At 35.7% G+C, this 25,526-nt stretch overlaps 2 protein-coding genes across 3 annotated transcripts; one reads left to right on the top strand and one right to left on the bottom strand.

Moving 5' to 3' along the window:
* Positions 1-5,707: 5,707 nt before the first annotated feature.
* Positions 5,708-9,954, top strand: LOC144555213 (Leucine-rich receptor-like protein kinase family protein). Of its 2 annotated transcripts, XM_078303460.1 has the most exons (4): positions 5,714-6,802; positions 7,171-8,808; positions 9,016-9,078; positions 9,220-9,346. In XM_078303460.1, the coding sequence occupies exons 1-3, from the start codon at positions 5,875-5,877 to the stop codon at positions 9,051-9,053; spliced, it is 2,604 nt and encodes an 867-aa protein (XP_078159586.1). In that variant the 5' UTR covers positions 5,714-5,874; the 3' UTR covers positions 9,054-9,078; positions 9,220-9,346. The 2 variants fall into 2 exon arrangements, with proteins under 2 accessions (XP_078159585.1, XP_078159586.1); XM_078303459.1 differs by lacking the exon at positions 9,016-9,078 and having other exon boundaries at positions 5,708-6,802; positions 9,220-9,954.
* A 1,980-nt stretch (positions 9,955-11,934) lies between these two features.
* On the bottom strand, positions 11,935-15,369 carry LOC144555212 (Chaperone DnaJ-domain superfamily protein). Its single transcript, XM_078303458.1, has 5 exons — positions 14,900-15,369; positions 14,459-14,533; positions 13,774-13,913; positions 13,367-13,504; positions 11,935-12,603 (listed from the first exon to the last, which is right to left on the bottom strand). Exons 1-5 carry the CDS (start codon positions 15,216-15,218, stop codon positions 12,391-12,393), a joined length of 885 nt encoding a protein of 294 aa, XP_078159584.1. The 5' UTR covers positions 15,219-15,369; the 3' UTR covers positions 11,935-12,390.
* Positions 15,370-25,526: the final 10,157 nt, after the last annotated feature.

The raw sequence follows: 25,526 nt of genomic DNA, 5'->3' as shown, positions 1-25,526 counted from the left end.
TTTGTGTGTTCAAGTGGTCAATATATGGGATTGTACATTGCCTCCTTTTCTTTTACTTTTATGGGGAGTTGGGTGATGACCACCCACTCCGAAATCCCGAGGGCCACTCATTAATGCAGAGAAACAAGAATGGCATGAAGATCCCCGAGGTATATCCAATCAAAAGCAAAGTCTAAACTAAATTTGCACCCATAAGCCGAGAAGATGATTTACAGAGAAGGTGCATACCCTGAATGGAAACTAGTTAGTTTAGGCTTACACTTCAAATTAGTTTTTTGGGAAATATTTTTCTTTTGTCATGTCGACTCCATCCATGGTATTCAATATGTGTGTCATTCCTTTTTGTTCCTTACTGTTGTTCAAAACCGGGTGGCCCAATCCAGAAGAAGAATTAGGACGTGGTCGACGCAAATGCCGTGGTCGTCAGTCATATGCTGGCTTCAGTCAAGAGCCTTCAGGTCCATCTCAGCAAGCTTAAAATCGCCCTTGATAACCAAAACTAAGTTATTTCCTTTTTTTTGAAGGTTAGTGGTCAAGTTAGATTCCTTTAGCATGTTTTATATATTGAGCTATTACTATTAGTGTGTGTATTCTTGTTTTATACATCGAGCTAATTTTATCGGTTAGTTTATGTAGAAAGTAGTCCTTTATTTACTTATCAAGTAAGAAAGAATGTATAGGCTGAGTGATTGTGAGCTCAATAGTCTCGAGTGGTCAGTACCTTTTTGTCTTTTGTTTTATAGAAAATGTATCAATAGGCTATAGCTGATTACATGTTGAAGCATCTTTATGGAAGAAGTGGGGCACAATGTATATTCATGCTTCAGCTGTGGGGTTACTAATGAGAAGTACTTGATTTTTTTTTTTTTTTTGATTGAAATATGGAAATCAGGAGTAGATCTGGATGCATGTGTGTCTTGCATTTTGTGGAAATATATTTTATAGGTTTCCCGTTTCTATATATTGAAGATAATAGAGTAATTGAAACATAACTTATGAAGAGAGATCCATCTTACCTTTTAGGTTTTTTGTTATATTTTGTTTGCATGATAAATAAAAAAATACAGATGCAGTAGCATAACACAGTCTCAATGAGTTGTATGTAGCAAGAATTTGAGTCGGTCACCTGACAATGACATAGATATATATATATATATTGAGTTTGATATTATAGAATCCAACAGCTGTCGTGTTGACTCCAAGCTTAGCAAATATTAACACAATTAATTAATGCAGGGACTATAATTAATTGCATATTAGCTTGAATTGTGTCCATACTCCATAGTCCATACTATATATAATATAACTGTTCTGTTGGAAAATGCATGGCACCGCTGTAGCTGTAGCTGTATGATTGTTTCACGTTCTTAACATTAAATAGATTTAGATATTGTTGATCTGTTGGATACTTGGATCTCCTCATCTCCTCTCCTCTCCTCTCCTCACATATATTATTATGAATTATGATTTACTTGCCTTCTCCGAATTAATTGATGCTGCTTGATTGACAAATGACAATGAGACACCATCTCAATTATTAGCTGACATCGGTTTAAGTGCCTATCAGCATTCCGGCCACCTTTTCCTTATTTTTATTACTCAAGATTAAACCTTCCTTATTTTTACTGCATGGCATACATAGCTTACTGCATTGTCAGTGGCAGTGCACAACCGCAAAAGCCAATGAAAAGTTAACTGGAATAAAACAAAAAACAATTAAGATGAAACAGTAAGCTATATATGTATATATGTTTGTGTGTGCCAAGTGCCAACAACAGGAGTAATTTTGCACGTATATAATGAATGAATGCGTAACTTTGTGTTTTTCTCTGAGAGTCTCAGGAAAAGACATGAGCTCCACATGGGCTGTTACGTTCTACTAATGAATTCAATTATTGCATTGCATTGCATTACATTGCATTGCATTGCTAATTAAAAAGTTATCTTCCCCTAAGTCCGCCCCTGATTTAGAGGCTAGAGCACACTTGTCATATATTTGCTGATTTTTTTTGTTTAATAAAATAGAGGAAGCAAAAGACAGTTGAATGTGAAATTAAGTGACTTTATTCAATAACTGACAGTAACAGTAGTAAGAAAGAGTACTGGTGTACTAGATAGATAGCTAGCTAGCTTCATATAGCATATATAATATCACATGCACCACATGGCCAATTGGCCATGGCCCATGGGTAGAATAGAAATCATGACTTTTTTTTAAATTTGGCAGTAGAGGAAGAGGATAGAGCCATAGAGGTAGAGCTGCACTCCTGTTCCTCTCTGATCTTTTAATTGTGATGTGGCATCTTAATTTCCTTGCACATGGCATTGGCATTGGCATATATGAATATATGATAAATATATGATAAATGATATAGAGTAGAACTAGGGTCAGGGTGTTCTTCAGTTCACCAAACCCCTTCATTAGGTAATAGGTATGTTGTGCAATGAGAATTAAATAATTAAATTTCGAGCATCAAACGAAATGAAATTGAAAAGCTAGCTGTCTCCTCTCAATTCTCATCTTGGTTATAGACTTATAGTTAATTATATCATATATATATATGTCTTATGTTTGCGTCCGGAAGCATTAATTATTTTTCAATCATTGTTATTGAGGTCAGAATATATATATATCATAATGCGAAGGTAGCGTACTAGCGTCGTTCATGCACAAAAAGTCAAAAAATGCTATTTCACCCAATTGTCAGCCAATAATCATTCCTCTTGTTAATTATATATGCTTTCTTTTAATGTTTTATTAATATATACTTGTCTCTTTCCTTTCGACGTACAATTGTGTATTAATTGACATAAATCATAAATTATAACGATTCTCTTAATATTAATATTATATTAAGTAGGTAGATGTTCTCATCTCTCAACAATTGTGATTTCAAACATGAAATTTTAGATTAAATATTAATTCATAATCAAATAGTCTGTCTTTTTATTTTATTTTATGCAACTTCTTGATATTTTTTACGTGTACAAGTCTAAATTTATTTAAACACATACTTGCTACAAGCAAATTGTATCATCTTTCTAATAATTGATGGGTCATTTAAGGAACATTAAATTAATTGATAATTGATTGATCATGTCTTAATTCTTTTTATTTTTATATCATTTAAGGAATGTTATTTGTAATTAATATGAGATTTTTATAAAAATATATCTAAAAGATAAAAAAAAAACATATATGTTATCTAAAGAATGTTATTTATTATTAATTTAAATTATTTTATAAAAATATATTATAAAATCAAGAAAAATCAAGAAAAAAGAGTCTGTATGATCGCCTTTGAAAATCTCAAAACTTGAGTGCGTAGATGAGAGAGAGATTTTCCCTAAGACAAAAATCCAGTACCGATATTCGTTAGTGTATGTTAATTTTAAAATATAAAATTTTCTTAAATTATAGGGGAATTTCATATATATAGAAACAGATGTACATCAAACTGAGAGAATTCAGTTCATGTTATTTCTAAGGTTAATATGCATGTTTGCAATTTATTTTATTAGGAGTGTTTATAGTGTAAATACATACTATGGTGTAGGGGTGAGTAATGAGCGAGCATGAGCGAGTTAGGGTATGCTCGTGCTCGCTCATTTAATAAATGAGCGAGTTCAAGCGAGCGAATAAATGAGCGAGTCGGAAATGAGCGAGTTTTAAATGAGCGAGTTATGAGCAGCTCACGAGTTATGAGTACTAAAATTTAATAAATTGTCATAATTCAATTAAATAGAATAATAACAAAAAAATCAACGGTATTACAAAAATAGAATAATAACAACATAAACTAACAAGTGCATCAACAAACAACAATCAACAAAAACTAAAGCAGCACTAATAAAACTCCAACATAAATCCAAAAACATAAACTAACAACAGCACACTGTTTTGAGGCGTCTGTTTAAAAAAATAAATAAATAAATGTATAAACTATGAATATTTGGGATTGAATGTGGCGGTGGGATTAGATGTGGCAAATTTTAAATGAGCGAGTTATGAGCGAGTTGGGGCATGCTCATGCTCGCTCATTTAATAAATGAGCGAGTTTAAGTGAGCGGATAAATGAGCGAGTTCAAGTGAGCATTTAGTGAACGAGTTATGAGCGGCTCACGAGTTATGAGCAATTTACTCACCCCTACTATGGTGAGATAAAGCAACACAATTTTGACGGATATGAATAACATAATAATAATAAGACACTGCTAGAGTGGTAGTTCTTACTTATTTTATTTATAGAATATTATATATATCAGGATCCACATTAGTTATTAAATTATTATTTAGATCAGGCAGAATTATGTTTTGAACATCTTCCTATAATAAAAATATATGCTAATAATCGTCCGGAGTTATTATACTCATACAGCAGATACAGGTTGTCTCATTTTTTTTTGTCAAAATTCATTGAAGATATTAATTTATTCGTGAGATGGATGAAATTGAGTGTAGAATGAATGACACATCATAACTGAATAAAGAAAGGGTAGGGCGCTGTTGTGTTTCTTTTTGTAGTCTCCTGTGCGGCATGTCATGTCTACTCTTCCAATCGTCAATAATTTATAAATCAACATATGTTGAATAAGTGAAAATACTATGAACATAATATTTTTTGTGTACAGCCTAAGAGCTGTTTTATTGCGTAAATTTCAAACGGGATAAGATTAATTCTTATGCAAATATATATTTTTCGGTGTATATTTCAAATTGAGTTGAATTTGCTCTTAAAATGCTCATCTCGTCTCTGGAATCGAAATTAGATCAAGATTATGATGCATCGATAAAATATTTTATATGTTTAGGTTTAATTACTTCTAAGCCACCGGGGACTATTTCCTGATTTAATATATCTTCAGATTCTCTAGTATTAGAAAAATATTGCATGCATTATTATATTTAAAAATAAAACATATGGACACACGAAAGGCAGCACAGAGCAGAGACGGTGTAGAAAGAAGACTACAAGGTCTTATCTTCTCTTCTCTTCTCTTCTTTTGCCGTAATTGTGTTCTGTGAAGGACGTGACTGGACTTTGTTTTCTTCCTTCTTTTTTTAAAAAACTTTTATCATCTTCTATTCTAAGTTGTAAGTTGTAAGTTCTAACCTTGCTTTCTTTACTTTTTCTTTTTCTACCCAACTTCCCCCACTTCACATTTTACACGCTAATCTACAACCCCTGCTTCTTGCACATATACATGATGAAACACAAATTCATTATTTGAAGAACGGCTTATAGTTACATTAACCTACGATTTATGTGTTATTTAACTCTTATTGGTAACCTTAAACCTAAACTCTTCATCCTTTGTTACGGTAGAGCTGCTTTTATTTGTAAATAAAAAAAAATTGTTGATGATATGGTAATAAATGTTTTGTTCTGTTTTGGCAAGTAGGCATTAGGTCTGATACGGTTAGAAATTGATTTCCATTTGTAGGTACAGCAAAATAAAACTGTACCATTCGCAAAGTCCGAAACGGGTGCATGAATGTTGCCATATTGGCACACGGATACAGCCATACACCATCTTTTTTTATTCTGTTTCTCTCCGTAAATCTGCTGTGACACATGCTGTGTGTAAATGTGTGTGTAGGTAGGTATGTATAAGTTATAACTTGTAACAATAAGAAATAATAAATAAGAATTGTCTCTCTACTCTGTCCTTTACACCCTGTATTAGTTGTAATTGTAGAGCCTTTCCTTTCTAAATTATAACTTTCTCCTTCTCTCTCTCTCTCTCCTCCCCTCTTCTCTCCAAATCTCCATTGCTAGGGTTTGGTTTTCTCTCTTCTCTCTTCTCTCTTCTCCAATGCCAATCCCTTCTCCTTGAACCCAACCCAACTCAAAACCCTACTCTCAGCCCCCAATGGATCAACAACCGCCCCTCCATTTCCTCTTCTTCCTCTTCCTCTTCCTTTCTCTCCTCCCTTCCTCCTTCTCCGACGACATTCAATCCTTACTCGAGTTCAAGAAGGCCATTGTGGACCCCACTGGTAGCGTTCTCTCTTCCTGGGCCCCACCAGCTAACACCATCCAATCCTGCCCCTCCACATGGCTCGGTATCACCTGTGAACCCGCCTCAGGTGCTGTTATAGGTCTCAATCTCTCCTATCTCAATCTCTCTGGTGAGTTAAAGTTTGCGCCTTTGATCGGTCTCCATTACATCCAAACCTTCTCTCTTGCTGGAAATGCATTTACGGGTCGGTTAGTGCCCGGTCTTGGATCCATGACTTCTCTCTCCTTCATCGACTTATCTGGAAATCAGTTCTACGGACCTGTACCAGACCGAATCAATGATTTGTCTGGGTTAGTGCACCTCAATTTGTCAGGAAACAACTTCTCGCAAGGATACCCTGCTAATTTCTCCAAATTGCAAAATCTGAGGGTTTTGGATTTGAGATCAAATGGCATTTGGGGTGACATTGCGGAATTGCTATCACAACTGAGGAATATTGAGCACGTTGATTTGAGTGAGAATTCTTTCACCGGGGCAATTTCAGTAGACCCGAATAATCTCATTAGTTTGGGAAATACCGTAAAGTACTTGAATTTGAGTTATAACAAGATTCAAGGTGGGTTTTTTTCAAAGGAATCCGTGGGGATGTTTAAGAATTTAGAGGTACTGGATCTGGGGTACAATGCATTGACTGGAGAGCTTCCGTCTCTTGCAAGTTGGTTTAATTTGAAGGTGCTCAGATTATGCTCCAATGGTTTTTTCGGATTACTGCCCCAGGAGATTTTTCAGAGCACATTTCATCTGATCGAGATTGATCTTAGCAGAAATGGGTTTACTGGTAATTCATTTTGTTTCCTTTTTATTTTTGTTAATTTTTTTTGGTGAATTTGGATTCTGCATGTGCTCCTAAGGATTGAGATTAAGTATACGACATATATTTAATTTGCCGGCGCAATGTAATTAGTAGCTCCAGGGCTAGTATTGACAAATAAATAACAAAACATGATATGTTCAATTTAGAAAATAAAAAAAAGCACTTGGGTTAGTGCAAAAGGTGGATCAAAGCTAAAGTTTTGAGTACATCTCTTGACACTTTGTCATTGGTTTTCATTTTCTCTTATGTTCACCTTTTTTTGTAAAATTGGTCCAAATAAAGTTTTGAGTGCATTGTCTGATTGGCGGTATCTAATTTCATTTTCATTTCAGGGTCATTGCCAAATATAAACTCCACAACATTGAAGATTTTAAACCTCTCCTCTAACTCCTTGTCGGGTCCCTTGCCCGCATCCATTAGTTCATGTACATCTCTTGACCTAAGCAACAACCGGCTAACTGTTGATCTAACTGTGCTTCAGAATTGGGGGCAAAATGTTGAGAACATCGACTTAAGCTCAAATGCTCTATCTGGGCCATACCCCGAAAGCTTGTCTAATTTCAAAAACTTAATAAGCCTAAAATTACGCAACACCTCCTTAACGGGTTTGCTTCCTTCAGTTTTGGGCACATACCCAAAACTATCGGTGCTCGATCTAAGTTTGAACACACTAACAGGCCCTATTTTACCGGGTCTTTTTGCATCGCTAACCCTAACTAGTTTGAACCTATCAAGTAATGGGTTCAATGGGTCGATACCGATACCGATACAAGGCTCACATAGTACTGAGTCACTGGTCCTAACCTCCACCTCGCACCTCGAGATATTGGACCTCTCCAATAATGTCTTAACTGCAAATATTCCTTCTGATATTGGTAACATTCAAGGACTCAGAATTTTAAACCTTCACCGAAATAGCTTATCTGGAGTATTACCACCTGAGTTGGCAAAGCTAACTGCGTTGGAATTTCTTGACCTGTCAGGCAACCACTTTACTGGGCCAATACCTGACTTGGAACAAAAGGGTCTGACATATTTTAATGTGTCATCCAATGACCTGTCAGGTACTGTCCCGAGAACTCTAGAAAGGTTTCCTTCGTCTTCTTTCTACCCAGGAAACCCTAGGTTGGTCTTCCCTGATGGCGTCCCCACAGGAAATGGCAATAACTCCTTGATCGGTCCCGGGTCAACAAACCGGCACATGAAATCTGCAGTACGGGTTGCATTGATCATCGGCTGTGTTGGGTCTCTAATTCTTCTAATTTTTGCGGGAATTGCGTTATACATGATCAGGTCTCAAGAATTGTGCGGAAGGAACAGCTTCAAGTCGAGAGATCTAAAATTCGGGAGAAGCATCTTCAGCTCACGAAGTGACGGTTCTGCCCCTGCTCCCATAAGCTTCTCAAATGACCGTCTCTTGATGTCGCATTCTAGGTCCATGTCAGCTCAAAAGGAGCTTCTAGCGGACTCGGTTGAATTCGGTTATGCAGCAGATCCAAACTCGACCCCAAAAGAAACGGGCTTACAACGGTCAATTCCTGACATGGTGGAGCTCTCTAGTCCAAACTCAGCCCAGGTTCAAAAGCCGAACCAAAATGTGAACCCTGATGAAGCGGAGCAACAAGTGGACCTAACTGACAGGTTGGTAGGAGATCTGACTTTCTTGGATAGTTCTGTAATATTCACTGCCGAGGAGCTGTCACGGGCCCCGGCAGAGGTCTTGGGAAGGAGTAGCCATGGTACGACATACAAAGCAACTCTTGATAACGGGCACATGTTGATTGTGAAGTGGTTGCGAGTTGGGTTAGTGAAGAGCAAGAAGGATTTCACAAAAGAGGCGAAGCGGGTTGGGTCAGTGAGGCACCCAAATCTGGTGTCATGGCGAGGGTTCTACTGGGGGCCCAAAGAACAGGAGAGGTTTATCATTTCTGATTATTTGATGGGAGATAGCTTGTCTCTATATCTATACGGTAATTTCTTTTATTTTCTTTTGATTCTCTAGGTGCACTATTCTTTGTGATTATTTTCTGTTTGTCTTGTTAAATATTGCACATATTTTTGTTTGTTGGCCTTTTCTGAGACCTGACCCAAATTCATGTTATGTTGTCATGAAAAATATGCCCAAGAAGAGTGCACATAGAAATAATTGACATAGTCATCTTTTCTTCACAAGTTAGGGTTTCTTTTTCGAAGAATTTTGGAGCACAGGGTGTAGATGAATATTCCTGTGATTTAAAATGGTAATAGTATGAGATACTTTGACATTTTTGGTCGGCATTCATGAAAGTTCCATTATTTCTATTCCAAAGGTTACAGAAAATATCATGTTAATCACACCCTCCCTAGGGATCTAAAAAATGTCCCTCCCTCTTTTGTATCAGAATCTACTCCAAGGCGGTACTCTCGCTTGTCAGTGTGCCAGCGACTAAAAATCTCCATAGACCTGGCACATGCTCTCCTCTACCTACACCAAGAGAAGAACCTCCCGCACGGCAACATAAAGCCTACTAATGTGCTCCTAACAGGTCCTGATCTCACTGCTAAGCTAACAGATTTCGGACTGCATCGCCTCATGACACAAGTTGGCACCACTGAGCAGATCCTTCAATTGGGTGCAGTCGGGTATCGGGCACCTGAACTAGCAGATGTGCCCAAATCCGTTCCCTCTTTTAAAGCTGATGTATACTCCTTTGGCGTTGTTGTTATGGAAATGTTAACTCGTAAGAGTGCGGGTGAAATTATATCGGGTCAAGTAGGTGCAGTTGACCTCACAGATTGGGTACAACTGTGTAGTAGAGAAGGCCGCGGGCCTGACTGCTTTGATCGGGATATAACGGGTTTGGAGGAAAACTCACGGGTTATGGATGAGTTGTTGCAGATATCGCTTAGGTGTATAAGCCCGGTTAATGAGAGGCCTGATATTAAGACGGTCGTTGATGAACTTTGTGCTATAACAATTTGATTGGGGGGGTTCATTTTTTTATTTTGTACATTTTTTTAACTGTGTTCGTTTGCCCGATATTTTTTGTGGGTTTCTTCGGGCCTTTCTTTCCTCTTTTTTTTAATTTTTTTTTTATTCTTAGTGTAAAGATAATTTAATCCATTGATTTGATTGATTTTGTTTGCCAGTTCATAGTTTAAATAGAGATTAATCTTCTTTTTCTAGCACCGTCTGTGTTATATTTGTTTGGGAAAATGACTTGTTTTGCACTAAATTCATCTCTTCAGTTTTTTTAATAGGAAAACCATGAAAGTGCTATTGCTTGATGAGGTCATTTCGGAGTTTAAAAAAGTTTCAAACCAATATTTTTATTTATTTGTTTTTGGTTGTGGGTCAAGGTGAAAGTTTTCTCCCTGGAATTAATTGAAATGCCCCTCAGAAACTATACTTGTGGAATGAGATCTGATCTATTGGTCTGGTAACCTGGTTAGTTCTAAAAAGTGTTCAGAGGTTGTCAAGTGTCAACTGCCGAGCAATAAATAGACTACTGGGCATTTGGGTAATTTATTCCTTGCTATATAATATTCCGTGTGTACCCGCTCAGAAATGTCTGCCAAGGAATCATAGCACCTCACCTTTTTTCTTGAATTGACTTTTATCTATGTAATGTTTGCAGAAAAAACACATACACACACAGATTTGCAAGTATAAAGGGCAAAAAAATGTTATTTTTCCTTGCATATATGTCACTTGATAATTAAAATTAAGATCAATGTATGTCAAATGTCACACTGTAATAGGAGTAACAGTACTAAATCTAATGAAAATAAATGTCTCCTTCCTAGAAGAATATTTGTTTTTGTTTTTGTTTTTGTTTTGTGGGGTTGCACATCAGTTAGGGTCAACTCGTAGCTAGCAACTTTGCTGTTATCAATCAGTGTATCGATCGTTTATGTTTCTAGCTACACACATACATACCATCCTAACAGTGCTATGCAACTATGCACCAATCAGACCTCTGTATCTCATTAATCTTACCAAATATAAAGGTTTTATACAATTTTATATATACATACAAAGTAATTATACAACTTTGTCTGGAGAAAAGATCGTTGCAGCAGCAGTCTGACACAGCCTTGGCAGGAGCGCCTTCTCCACTATTAAATCACATGCTAGTGTTTTCTGGTAATGCTTACAAAATGAAAATATGGAATCGTACAATCTTTCAAATAGAAAAATGAAATAAACCATCAGACTGGTTTTCTGGTAAATAATTAATTGTACAAGCAACTGAATATTTTATGTTATACGTATAAATAACGTTTTCAACATGAAGCTGCTCTTTTGTTGGTTCCAAGTACCATATTTACAGCTTCATTTTTCTGGTTTCGTTCTTTACTTTCTTGGCTTCTTTTGTGCTTAATAATGGCATTGTATTACACGCTTAAACGTTACATTGAGCATGTTCAATTGTTCAAGTTTAAGTGAGGTTTAATGGGGACCATCTCAGTCGAATTATCTCAATTTCTGATCAATCTTGGATCAAATTCGGATGAGAACAATTAGCTCCATTAAAAATTTCAAACACAGATTCATCCACTTTAGTCGAATTTTGGCAGATCGAACTTTTACCCCTCTTTTACAATTAACCAACAATAAAACCAAAAAAAGAAAAAGAAAAAAAGATTGGGTCTCAATGAAACTTATCAATAAAAAATGGGGCCTTAAGATCTAAAAATAAGACCAAGTCAGTGTGTTTTCAGCCGATAGTAAAACAAACTATCCAAAACCTGATAAATTCCCTATTTAAGGGACCCAAACCGAATGAATAGTCTGACAATCTGGGACCCAGCGTGTCTCAACAGCTATGATGATAAGCACCACTTGTTGCACCCATACCTGGCAGGCGTTGCTGCTGTCAGAACCAGCACAATAAATTTCATTTATCCATTAATAACATAAAGGCTACTATAGTGGATGTAGTCATCTAATATCAAATTTGGCATGATTGCACAACTGTTAAAGAGTTACCAGAATTTTCACCACCTACATATCTCTAAATGGAATCATATAGATGTTAAGATCCATCCATGAATTTTCCACATGTTCTTTTGTCAGCGAATATATTTACGAACTGGAAAAAGAAGAACCGAGCTGATAAAAAGAATAATAAAATAATTTCCTTTTTCCCTTTCCAACCAATTCATTGAACATAGCTGGAAAAATATCCTATACCTAAAGCTTAGATACATGATTGATTTTCCATCTTCATATTGTTGCCAATTAAACTGAACAAATACATAATTACATACAATACAAGGGTTACAAAATACTTACAATAAAGCTACCACACACCTATACTTCTGGACTAGGCCCCCAAGACTTTTATCTATTGCGATTGACCACCCAATATTGGAATATTTTCAAACAATTTAAGATTTCTTTCGGTGGAATCAAAGAGGTTGCATTTCAAACTTTAATTACAAAGCAAATAAGTTGCATTATTCAGAAGGTTGTAGAATTTGAAGTCACTGGGGGTCAAGTGCAAAATATAAATTTATGGGACTCTTACGTAATTTCCCCTAAATGCTATGATCTAACCTAAACTGGTTCATTTAGATTCATCTTCATCATCTGTATCGAGCTCGAGGCCTTCAAGTGCCAAGAGATGGCCGAGAATCTTTTTCTTTTCTTCCTCGGCTTTTCTTCGCATGATGTCTCTTTTTCGCAGAACGAGAGTGTGCCTCTTTAATGTTGTGTTGAAGAACTCCTTGTATGCGGCCTTCTCTTTCGCCAGGAGCTTTCTCTCTTCCTCTGGGTCTACCTGCCATTTTTTTAACCATTTTTCTCATATTTTATTATTTGTATGCAATAAATTTGTTATTATAATAGATGTCAAAAAAGAAGAAAATGATTATAGTTTGTCTAACAAAGGATAATAGCATACTTGGTTGCACACTGAACATTTATGAATAATGAAGTCTTAATCAAGGGTCAATTCAGCCCATGCTAGAAGAAAGAATAAGATATCGGCCGGCATTCATAATATTAAAGCAATTTATCTTGCAAGAATTCAGGTCATCAGATCATTTATGGAACGTTTTATTGGTAATTTTCATCCGTGTGCTAAATTTAAGGAGAAAAGGTGGCTCGATTTTACAGAAAAGCAATTTAAGCTGACATTTGAACCAGTTTAGTCCAAGAACTCCTCAAAAGAATCCAAATAAGTCCTTGTCATCAGCTGCTTATATTAAATAAAATGACGTAACTATTAGCTTTTCCTAGTGAGCCGGCAAAAGGAATAACCTGACTAAGATTAATCTATGAGAACCCAGTTTTTTCAAACAGAGGACCTAATTCCAAATCATGCCCAAAGCTTTCCAAGTCTTGTGTTTATGTACTTTAAATCTTTAATGCATACTTTGTTAAATAAATTTTCAATTCCAGTAATAATTTATATGCCTACAAAGTTCATATTTGCATTCTATACCTATGACTAATTTATAGAAAACTTAAGTTTCTACAGGAAAAAGTTATTCTTCAGCATGCCACAAGAAAAATAAAAAATTGTCACTACAGATGGTAACCTTAGAACGGGTAAGGTGGCGTAAACGTAGAGTCATCACAAGCTGCTGCTGTTCAGCCCACGCACTTATTGCCATGTCACCTCGTTGGTCAAAAGCTTTTCTCTTTTTCATCAGCCATTCCATCCATGCCTGTGATGCCTGAAACATTTTACCAAGAACCAAACCGTTAAACAACCAATTACCAAAACCACCTACTTAATCATCAAGAAACCATCAATAATTCAACTAAGCTTATTTAGTCCTAAATTGAACTTTTGCCTCCACCTCTATTATAAAACTAAATGAAAAATTCTACAGGAAAAAAACAAATTTAGAGCTAAAAAAAGATCAAAAGTAACAAAACCAGTAATATCAAGCTGTACTTTTCCCAAACATTACAGGGGATCATACAATTTTAAACTGAATACCTTCATGGGATTGACACGATGGTTCAAGTCATACTGTCGTCTCTTTTCCTGGTCTATAAGCAGCTCATATGCTGCTTGGATTTTGATAAATCGAGTCTCTGCCGTCTCTCCTTCCTCTAGCGTCCCTCTTCCATCATATACTGCAAGTGTCATTTCAAAAACAATTAACTGCAAAGGAACATATTTCCTTCTTAGTTAAAGTTTTGATCTGAAAAATCAAGATGAAAGGAGAGAGGCTGGGATATTGGTGAGGTAATAATATAAAGTTTGAATTTACTTGCAAGTATGATCTTATACAGGGCTTAAGGTGCCACATGTGTGCACATTTTTTATAATATATGGAACCAGAATGCAGAAGCCAGTATTTGAGCCAACTGGATTTGCGACCTTTTTTCCTTCTCTCTGTTTATTTTCCTCAACTTGATAAAGCAAAAGTAAGGATAATGAGGCTTAATTTCAAATCATTAATTGATTAAGCAATAATTGGGCAACCCGGATGCTCAATTGCACTAGTGACTGCAGGAGACATAATTGGTTGAATTGGGGCTTAATTGAAAATTCTGCAAGTGACTGTAACATATTAGAATGATATTTAAAAAGTATGCAGATAGTGACCTACAAAAGAAGAAAATCAATATTCAAAAGGAAAAAATGAGAAAAAGAAAATTAAGAGAAAAATGAGTACCATCAGGGTGGTAGAATTTGGCCAATCTTCTATAAGCTGTTTTTATTTTCTCCTCATCAGCATCCCTCTCCAGTTCTTTCATTCACAACATAAAGAAGACAAATTATTAAAAGAAAAGAAAACTTTAGCAAAAATGAAATAATATTTTTTTATAAAACTTGAGGTTGACATTGCTGGATTTCATGGTGCCAGCTGGTAAAGTGGTATATACCAGATAGTACCACAATCATACTTGTTTTTCTTTCTGAAGAATAAAGCTGTCATATAGAGATTGACTTGAACTAACTAAAGCATAAACTATTTTGCATGAAAAGTAAGTAATAGCATATACCCAGTACCCTATGGTAGTATGGTACCATCCACAATCATACATAAGGCGTTCAGAGTTGAATGAAGTAAAAGGTAGAGTATCTAGATGGGATGGGAAAGGTTACCACTTACCAAGCGTTTCGTATGGAGATTTCTGAGAATTCCAATTTGAAACCCTAGTACTAAGAGTTCTTCTGTGAGTGGATCTGTAGAAGCCTGACATCCTGGGCAATTCATGGATCACAAATGAGGAAGAATAAGAGGTGGTAGTCTCAAACGAAGCAAAGGAGCAAGGAGGCGAGTGCATCTTCAAACTAGGGATTCCATTGAACGGCCCAAAACCTAGCCCCAATCCCAGGCCCAGGCGGCCATGGCCACCTCCACCTCCACCACCACCTCCACCTCCTCGGTGATTGATAAAGGAGGCGCAAATGGTTCTGATATTGCTCATAGTCACGGGAGGCAAACGGAGGAGAGAAGAGAGAGAGAGAGAGAGGAGAAGAGAGATTCCGTGACGGGACTGAATCAAAGGAGACGAGTCGAGAGACCGACACGTGGCAACTACTCCTCCAGTTATTTTTACTTACCGCGAGTTTTATTTTATTTTATTTTTATTTGGTTGGGAATCTCTTATTATTGTGGAGTGTGGAGTGTGGTCTGTCGACTGTGGTGCTGTTTCTGCCGATTTTTTTATTAATAGAAAAATAAATAAATATATGGAGAAGGAAATGACGAAAAATCAATATCTACGAAAAAAACGTGATAATTTATAATATTCAGAGTACGTTATAAACAATCACAGTCTAATTAATTTGTTCTAATTACTTTTTAATTAAATTGCGAAAAAAAAGTTCTAGGCTTCATGGACTACCACAGTTAGAGGTCTTTATAGACTATCACGGTCAGAGAGACAGGGAAAATGAGAGCCTTACAAAGATATATTAGAAGATATTTTGTGCTTCTCTGATCGTGATAGTCTATGAATTTTAGAAAATATTCGGCTTGTTTCTCAACTTTACATCATTTCCTTCTCCGTTATCGATATTTATTTATTTGTTTATTTTCCTATTAATAAAATATTCGGCTTGTTTCTGGCCATCAGATTCTTTTATGGGGTTGACAAAATTGAATACATACCCATTAAAATTTCTTCATATTTCTCCATTTAAGTTATATTAAAAGTAGAGATTTATCTAGAGTGCATGTATCTTAAAGCAGATTAGACATTTTTGGAATATGGATATTATATGTATGTATTCAGATTAGACATTTATCTAGAGTGCATTTATCCAGACTGTTGTGTTGGATTATTAAATATGTTACGTTCTTTTTTTGGAAAGGTATTCTTTCCGAGCGGTGTATTCCTTTATATGTTCTACTATTAGTTAGAGTAATCTTTTAAATATTTATAGTGTTGTTCTTTGAATTTATGATCAAGTTTTTAATTTCAATAATATAGAATTACAGAGAACTTCTTAGCTGTGTAGATTTATTTCACTTCGCATGGAAGGTCACAAATTTATTGGAAGACATTGTTGTACACTGTGACTTCATCTAAGGACGACATAATCAATATATGGATTGTTTATGAGATGTACTATTTACATTTTGAATCTGGTACTTGAGTATGTCTCCTTCAATTGACAAATATGCTACAGTTACAAAGGAATGAGGATAAAAGTTATCAGTGGCCAACATTATATTACTCTATTAACGACTGCATGCAGTTCTTCATTGCAATAATTGGGAAAATTGTACGGATGCAGTTCAATTGTTGGGGGTGTATTACCATGACAATAATTAATTACAATAAATAAGTGGAAGAATTAAGTAGAAGTAGATATGTCCCGGTTTTCTTGAGTCAGCCATTGGAGAAATGGCAGACACAACTAACAGCAGGGTGTTTACCGGAGTAGCAAAAAAATAGTGAGTTGACAATGTAAATAGTAGTCCGATGTATGATATGTAAATGTTAGACTGCAATATGTTGTGACAGGTAAGTTGTTCAGTTGAAAAAAAGGGGAAAAATGGGAAAAATAAGACTACTAAGTTGTAGAAACTGATTTCCATTGATTTCCCATTAGATAGTAGTTAAGATTACAAAATAGTGGTACAAAAGTAGTGGGTCAGTATGGTACTAGGGCAAGTTAGTTTACATAGTGTTACATATACGTATATTACTTTCAGTCATTAATTTCATATACGTAGTTTACATAGTGTTACACCCAATATGTGACCTAGAATTATCCCCTCAGAGATCCTCTACAGTCAAAGTATTTTTATTTATAAATCGCGTTCAGTTATGAATATAATTTAAAATATGCACAAGTATGAATCTATATCAATATCTAATAGAATTTACAATACTATTAATTGATGCCATGATGCGGTTAATCTATTATGCCAACATGCAAAATAAATCCATTGTCAAAATAATATATCAGATAGAAATCAAGTCGGAATCCAGTACTCCTACCACTGTGTGCCTCAAAAATAGTAAAAGTAAAAGTAAAAGTAATAATAATAATAATAATAAAAAAAAATAAATAAATAATAATAATAATAATAATACGAATTAAGTAAATCACCCCGTACTGTGCCAATAAGATCAAAAGATCCGAATAATATAATCCAAGGATTGTGATCATAGGTGCAATGATACACGTTGCCTAATGACATAGAGCATTGCCCACAAGTTATAGCACACAAGCCGATGGTTATATCATAATCCGGTGTATCATCTCGCCTAAACGATTCATCAACCAAATATATAAAATAGAATAAATCATACAATGCAAGTCGTAAAATAAGTCAATCTCATCCCTCATGAGCAGGAGAGAACTCCATTCATCTGGCCGGATTCACGAAAAAATAGTGCCAGCCTTGAATTGGTGCATTAAACGTGCCACGAACTTGAACTGTCTCACACGACGCCATAGCCTCGAACCATGTAGTGTAATATCAAGGCTGCCAGTCCAACTGTGCAGCCCTGAAACAATGCTATCGGGGCCTCGAACCACCGATAGGGTAACCCGTCATAGGCATGTAGCTCCTAATATGGTGGGAAAACTCCCGAATCGTTCGTACATCCGGACTCGAATCGGTGCACGTAAAAATATAAAATGAAACGGAAAATATATAGTTCCAACTAGTACATATAATATAAATCCTAAGGCCATCCGAGAATCAAGTGACGATCGACTCAGTGCCTGTCGGGTTGTCCCATACCAAGTGACACAAGACGGAACGAAGTCACTCGACCCTGCTCAGCTCTCACCAATGCATGCGTATGCACGTAAAATAATAATATATTGTCTTCTATGAGAAGAAGACAACTAATAACCTAATATTCTAATAAGATATATATAATATTATTTAATTACTCTACTATAAAAATACAGTAAATTCAGGTTTTTCAGGGTTTATGCAATTCTACCTACAATACAGAAAGGATAAACATGCTCTACAGTTTTAATGCAATTACTTTAAAATAAAGTGCGGATGCCAGGTCAGATGGATCGACTTGTAAGAGTACACCCACGAAAAGAATAATTCAGATATCCCACACCTGAATGGCTAAAGACGCGGTGACTAACCCTCAACGAAATCAGCGCGATCCGCGTATGCTCCGAACTGCGTGTCAGCCGGATCAGTCCACAGATCAGACTCGTACGGAATCTGCTGATATGAAATTACGTAATTACAACTAATTAAAATCTATGCGAAATTAAACTAACCCTCGCCCCAATTAATATGTTTAAATTAATTTCTCAATTATTTTGGTTTATAAAATTTACCGATTCAGTCAGTCTAACTGGACCAGTTAATCAGATGCCATCGAGCTTAGCATTAATCTTTAATATTAATTTTGTCAGATATTGATCATTCACTTGGATTTAAATTAATCTAATTTTATTCTAAATTAATTTGGTATTTTTAATATTTTAATTTGAAGATAAATTGCTTGTAAAATTTCTAATGTCGAAATATTCACAAAATAATTATTCGTGAGTTACGGCAATTTTAAAAGTGTTATACTTAATTAATACATTCTAATTATCTATCTATTTGATTTATTTTAAATTAACTATAATTACTTTAATCGATCGAAATGCGGTTTCGAACGTTAATTTATTATTAAAAATCCCTAATGCTAATATTTAAATAAAATATATAAATTGTATAATTATTATTAAACTAATATTTAGTTTAATATATTTTAGTTATTTTGTAATTTAGATACGTAATTTGGTTATAAAATTTTAAAAACGAAATCCTTTACTAATTTGCATGCCTTCTAATTATTTAATTCTAAGTCGCGCAATTCATTATTTTATAACTAATATAATTTACCGTTTACTCGTCGTTTCGAATTTAAGTTCAAAAATAAATATTTTTTATTTATGTTTCAAAAATACTTAAATGTTATAACATTTTTTAAACTTTTTTTATTAAATTTTTATTTTATTTAAATGTGTTAGGTGTTTTATTTTGATTTTCGAGATCATATCGTGTTCAATCGGGTTATTTTGTATCTTCTTAAAGTATGTTATGAGGTATCTGCTTAAATTATGTTATGAGGTATCATCGAGACATCAAGACCCTGGACGGTATAATCATTTACTGATTTAATTTAAGTTTACATAAGCATCCGATTTTATTCAATTACATTATCAAAACCTAAATTTTAAAAGCCGTCTTTTAATCCGTCAATTCCCTTATACCTTTCGGCCCATTTGACTTATCAATTATTTTATTCTAACTCAATTTAATTAAAAGCCCATAAGTTAGTAAAGGTTTAAGACTTTAATTAAAAATTCACAATTCACCCCAAGCCCATTTATACTCATTTTTCAGTCGAACCAACCAACCAAAAGGGCCAAGCCCAATAAAATTAAAAAGGGCCAAGCCCCTAGTTTTTAACAAATCCAACAAGGGCCTACATTTTACACAATCATCCCCAAATTTTCTATAAATCACAAATTGGTCCCTGTCAGTTCAAGTACATGTAAAAACAGATCAACACTATACCAGTATTGCAACACCACAACAAGGCACCCAAGCACACACAGGAAAGCAAGCCAACCAGACCAGCAAAACAGAACAGACCAGGCCACAAGCAAACCAGCAAAACAGAACAAGAGAAGCAAAGCAAGGCAACAAGCACCAGACAAATATATAGGCTGTAAGTTAACTTGATTTGGACCAGACACTTTTTTATTTTGGGCACTTTGATTTGGACGAATATATAGGCTGTAAGTTAACTTGGTTTCTATATGAAACGGGCTCTATGCCTTATTTCCAAAAAAAAAAAGCACCAGACAGAGACAGAGGGAGAAACAAGGAGCAGCACCCCAAAACAGGCAAGGCACAACATGTACCCAATTCATAAAAAGGCCGGTACTGAGTCAAGATAGAAAGCACAAACGTCACAACAACAATTCAAGGGTGTACCAGCCTTGATCAATTTAATGGTCGGCCGGGAAAATCCAGAAAGAATCAAGAGGTGCTACTAACCCAACACGCAATAAGCAGTACGGCCGGCTGACAACGGAAAGACAGCGGTGACTTTCACCGTTCTGACTCCTGACGGGACAGCGGAAGAGAGAGAGAGAGAGCGGGGGAAATCAAAATCAGACATCCTTCTCCAGGAAAGAAGAAATGGAGAGAGCACAGGGCCACTGTCAGCGAGAGAGAAGGAGAGGTGCAGATCCGACGAAATGGAGCCCTTTTGATTTGAGGCGATTTGTTCCAAGAAGGAAATAAGAGAGATAGGGATATGGTGCGGATCCGAACAGAAATATAAACTTTGATTCCAAAGCCTGTCCATGAATTCAAACCAAGCTTTGAGATTTGTGTTGCTGATATTTTAATTGTTGAGATTTGTCAGAAAATAATACGGTTTGGCTTTGAAATTGTTTAACAAAAGAATAACTTTTAATCAAGCACAAATCAATAGTTAGTCAATTTTAATATGAAATCTTGAAGGTTACAGCTGCGATTATTTTCTAAAATTTAAGTTACCATTTGATTAATTTTTATTTTACTAACTTTATTATTTTTATGAAACATCTCACTTGATCGATTTAACATCCATTTCTTTTATAAATTCGTATCGAGGTTTCGTAATATTTTTATAATGTCGTACGAATATTATCAAGTGTTTATATTTTTAAATTGGTAATAAAAATTTCTAAATGATCGTTAGTATAATTAATAAAAATTTATTTGAGTGAAAATTTTAAATTAGTATAATTAATCATGTTTTAAAATTACGGGATATAACAATCAAGACATAACTTATCCTAATTTAATTCAAGTAAACCCTAAATCCTGATTCAAGTAAATTATGGTTCAAGTCAATTTATCCTAATTCAATAAATAAATTAGAGTTCAATCGGATCACAAAACCGATCGGAATCAAAGGAGGAGGTTCGGTCGGCCTTAGGAGGAGCTCAGCGGAGGAAGCGACGGTCGGATTTGGTACTAGGTGGATCGGCTGAGGAGAGGAGGCGGACCCGCGGGCCTTGATCGGCACAAGGCCGATCGGCCTTGGATGAGGCGGCGGGAGCAAGCCGACCCAAGCTCGGCTAGGTGGAGATGCGCGGACCCGAGGCAGAGCTCGGGGTGGCAGACCAACAGCGACGGGTGGCGGAGCGCATCGTGCGTCGGCCAAAGGAAGAGAGAGAAGGAGAGTGATGTGAGAGTAGAGAGAGAGAGAGATTGCTTGTCAAATGATTTGATTTTGGATCAAAAAGTTTGTTTGGGTGGAGGGATGAGGTCTTTAAATAGACCTCACCAATTACACAAATACCCTTGTAAATATCTAGCATATAAGTTGATAATCAAGGCTTATTTGATAATTGCTCATGCCCTTGTTCCAATGGACCAAAGGTGTATCCAAATGATATCAAGACTTAGCTTAGGCAACAAGCAACCAACCTCTCCGTCTCATCTTGTTGACCAGATCAACGCTTACATCATCAGATCTGGTCAACCATGTTTTGACCATATGCTCTTGAGTTTGATCAGGTCAAACTTCTCATCTCTTCACTAAAATAGTCATAACTTTTGAACCGTAAGTCCAAATTTCGCATACCACATATCCACACACTCGTCTCTCAATTCTCTATCTCATAGTATAATCTAATTGCACTAAATAGTATAATTGGTAATCCCCATTATATGTTTACTCCAGTTAAACATATATCCCCATTCAGTTGAATCAAGCCTTTGTATCAGCAGGTGTACAAACTGTTAGTTTGTAATAATCTAGAAGTCAATAATACGATAAATTATCATAAAGCTTTGTTCATGAATTGGATGATTAATATCATTTTGTTGCCTTGAGTATTATTGAATTTATGGATCATTTCGAGTTCATGACTGAAATTGTGAAACTCCATAATATAGATAATATATACTCTTAAAAGGTCACTGACCAAGGTAATTAGCAGGAACACTAATTAACGCGATAAGGTTAGTATGTGGATTAAAAGATGGTTAAGTTTTACAAACCACCTGACACGAGATGTCATTTTAATCACATAGATACATGTTCTAGAAACATGGTATTTGATAGACCCCGAATGAAACATTAAATAGAATTGTGTTCGTGTCATTTATGTTTTCATTCAGTGTCACGTTCTACAGTACGAGGTATTTATCGTTCCCACTGAGAAATATGTATATGTGATTGTTATCCACCGCTGTCCGTAAAAAGCAGTCATAACGGTAGCTTTTCCATATGTATAGCTTAGCTGAGGAAGTGATAGTTTACCAAGAATACTATTTGTCCCTCGTATCTCTATACGAGCTATAGCATCACTGGGCCCCTTGGTAGAGTTAGATTATCTGCTAGCGGTATAATTACAAGAGTAATTATATTTGATAATCTGCTCAAGATCAAGAAAAGATTCAGTTAGCAATGATGACACACATCTACCTTGAAACTGATCTGATAGCTATGAGACAGAAGAACAAACACAAGTAAATTGTTTACTGGATCGTGATATTGTACAGTACAGCATCATCTGTGTAATTGGATGGTCATGATGTGTTGCCAGATGCCACCCATGATTATAGAAGTTAAAACAGTTTTAACTCTATTTACCAACATAACACAGATCCTATTGGGTCACACCATATAGGAGTTAATCGGAGAATCTTATTGTGATTGATTATAAATTGGTTATGATCAATAGTAAGATGGTTATAATTAATTATACGTGTTATAATTAAATTATAAATGTTATGTAAAAATAACAAGCAAAAACATTGGTTAATTTATAAACGTGTGTGACACGTTGTATAAAAGTTAACCGGTTAATTTATAAATGTGCAGGACACGTTGTATAAATTACCGAAACAACAAACCGCAAGAAAAATATATATATGCACATTCACATGTATCTTTTCGTGCAGAAACGAATCGGTATTTTCTCTCTTTCTCGGTTTCTCTCCCAAATAGTGTTTCGGTTGAGAAAAGAAAGTTATACGTAGTTGACGTATAATCTTGCGGGTTGTTGTGGAGAATATTTACGGGATTGATGAATAGTGTTTTACCGAATTTCGCGGTATGTCAGTTTTGCATATTGATGAAACTGAGCAACCGAAAATTCGTGTTTACGGGTTTTCGTCTTATTCCCGTGAATAGTGTTTTTGCAGAATTCCGCGGTTTATGGTATTTCTGGTAGAAGAAATAAACCGCTCTCCGGTTAGTCCTGGTGGATAACCGATAGAGGTATCACACGTGCGATACTCCGAGTCGATTCCTTCCCTGGTGAGGCTCTACTCGCTCGGTCTGCATTCCAACTGTGATTTGGAAACAAGGTATAAATATGTTATATTAATCTATTTAATTTGTAAGTAGATTAAAGTTTTAGAAATCAATCATGGAGTAGATCTGTAAAAGGATTAAAAGGGTCCTTGCAATGAAAGACTTCAGAAGGAACTCTGCTTTGGTCTTTCCGGCATATCCCTTTTAATTCACGGCTTGAGTTAGAAGTAAAAATTTTTGTTTTACGTTCTTTCCGCAGCTTAAGCCTAAACGGGTTTTGGTTATAGCACCCCGAAACCCCAACACAAACATGATTTAACTAATTCCTCATCTGATTAAATCTTCCAGTGTACAAACTCTTGTACCATAGATTTAATCAAACCTCTCATTACTTCTTAATGTATGTAATGGTATTCAATACTTTATACATCAGCCAGTATGCATAAGTATTCCTGTGATATGATGTGCAATAGGTAGTTGTGCATCAATGACATCATCAGCTTGTATGATGAAACGACTAGAGCCCTTGCAGCTTGGATCTGTATCATGTTGGCAATGAGCTTTTGATCTCATTGATCAAGGTTAGCATTTAGCAACACGCCTGACTACCCAAATGTACAGACGACATGTAACCGGACAATATTATTGATCCAAGATAGACAATGCATAACATTGCCCGTGTCGTATCCAATACCAAATGATATCTTAATAATAAGGCTAGGATAGGATTGTGTCACTCCTGAACGCTCATCGTATCTGTTTCTTGATCTCAGAATCACCATATACCTCTGATTAGCCAGTATCACAATGCATGTTGTATAATTCGATTCCATCAAGGAGCCTAATAGATATCATCACTCATACACACTCTACCTGATGTGCATGAGGGATATTTCCTTCTTGACTTCACGAGCTTTATTCCACGAGTCTATACCTACCGAGAAGACACCGCTATAGCCCCTTTTACAGAGAGCAGTAGGTGCCAACTACAAGCACATATTTCTCGAGTATAAAGACACTGAAAATCTCAGGCTTAAGATCCGACACCATGCGAACCATTAATGACACAAAAACAAAGGATCCATCTGATGAACGCATTGGTCACACCCGATGCCATATAAAAATTTATATGCATCCACAGGACATTAGATTGGAAACCGGTCCATTGCTCGAATTCCCATGCTAACCTTTTGCAACTAGTGTCCCTTGATAATTGCTTGGATTATTGATGTTTAGAGGATACCGCTTTAGTTTCAGCAGGTGAACTAAATGGTGTCACACTCTAGGAACAAACTGAATTGCTTTAGTCATCATATGAATCCAAACTATAAAGTCAAACCATTTACTCTAGGACACCAACACTATCACTACCGCAATTCTATGAGGAAAGCACTATCTCTATTCTTTGAGAATAGGGACAGATTTCATTTCGGTTTGATGGTACTCTACAATGCAATTTTTTTTTATATTTTCATTTACGGATAAAAACGACGAATATATAAAGGATGATCATATTCTGAAAATTCAACCTTATTTTTCTATCAAATCTCTCAAAACTAATATTTTTTTTTAAATATTTAGTTCCAAAATAAATAAAGGCCGGATTATCAGAGTCAGATACTTTTTTTAATTTTGTGTATTTATTATCTGTTTGAAAATATAAAGATCCTGACCCTCCGGTCCTTATTATTAAAAAAAAAAAAGATTCTGAGAATTTAGTTTTCTTCGTATTAAAGTTTTTGCAATCGAGCATCCATCCGATTTATAACCTTTTGTATTATTATCGTCTGTGGTAATATAATATTTGAATTAGAATCCGGACCAATCCGTTCGGAGGTAAACGCACATTAATATCGGGCTGAAGCAGATCGGACGGTCCGGATCTAAACTCAAAATTTCTGTTACCTCAGTGACGTGAATTCCAAAAGAAGTATTCTCAATTTCTCACCAATGTGGTGGGGACCCTTCTTCCTTCCTTCG

Source organism: Carex rostrata, chromosome 6 (genome assembly GCF_964058835.1).
Source record: "Carex rostrata chromosome 6, lpCarRost1.2, whole genome shotgun sequence".
Classification (NCBI taxonomy): domain Eukaryota; kingdom Viridiplantae; phylum Streptophyta; class Magnoliopsida; order Poales; family Cyperaceae; genus Carex; species Carex rostrata.
This window is presented reverse-complemented; position numbering and strand designations above follow the sequence as displayed.

What these genes read in the sequence shown, in the direction of transcription:
- LOC144555212 (XM_078303458.1), bottom strand. Translation starts at nt 15,218, where the DNA reads ATGAGCAATATCAGAACCATTTGCGCCTCCTTTATCAATCACCGAGGA. An exon ending in ATCTCCATACGAAACGCTTG is followed by an intron (nt 14,534 to 14,899) that starts GTAAGTGGTAAC and finishes TGTGAATGAAAG; the next exon opens with AACTGGAGAGGGATGCTGAT. An exon ending in CAAATTCTACCACCCTGATG is followed by an intron (nt 13,914 to 14,458) that starts GTACTCATTTTT and finishes TGACACTTGCAG; the next exon opens with TATATGATGGAAGAGGGACG.
- LOC144555213 (XM_078303459.1), top strand. Translation starts at nt 5,875, where the DNA reads ATGGATCAACAACCGCCCCTCCATTTCCTCTTCTTCCTCTTCCTCTTC. An exon ending in TAGCAGAAATGGGTTTACTG is followed by an intron (nt 6,803 to 7,170) that starts GTAATTCATTTT and finishes TTTTCATTTCAG; the next exon opens with GGTCATTGCCAAATATAAAC. An exon ending in CTTGTCTCTATATCTATACG is followed by an intron (nt 8,809 to 9,219) that starts GTAATTTCTTTT and finishes CTTTTGTATCAG; the next exon opens with AATCTACTCCAAGGCGGTAC.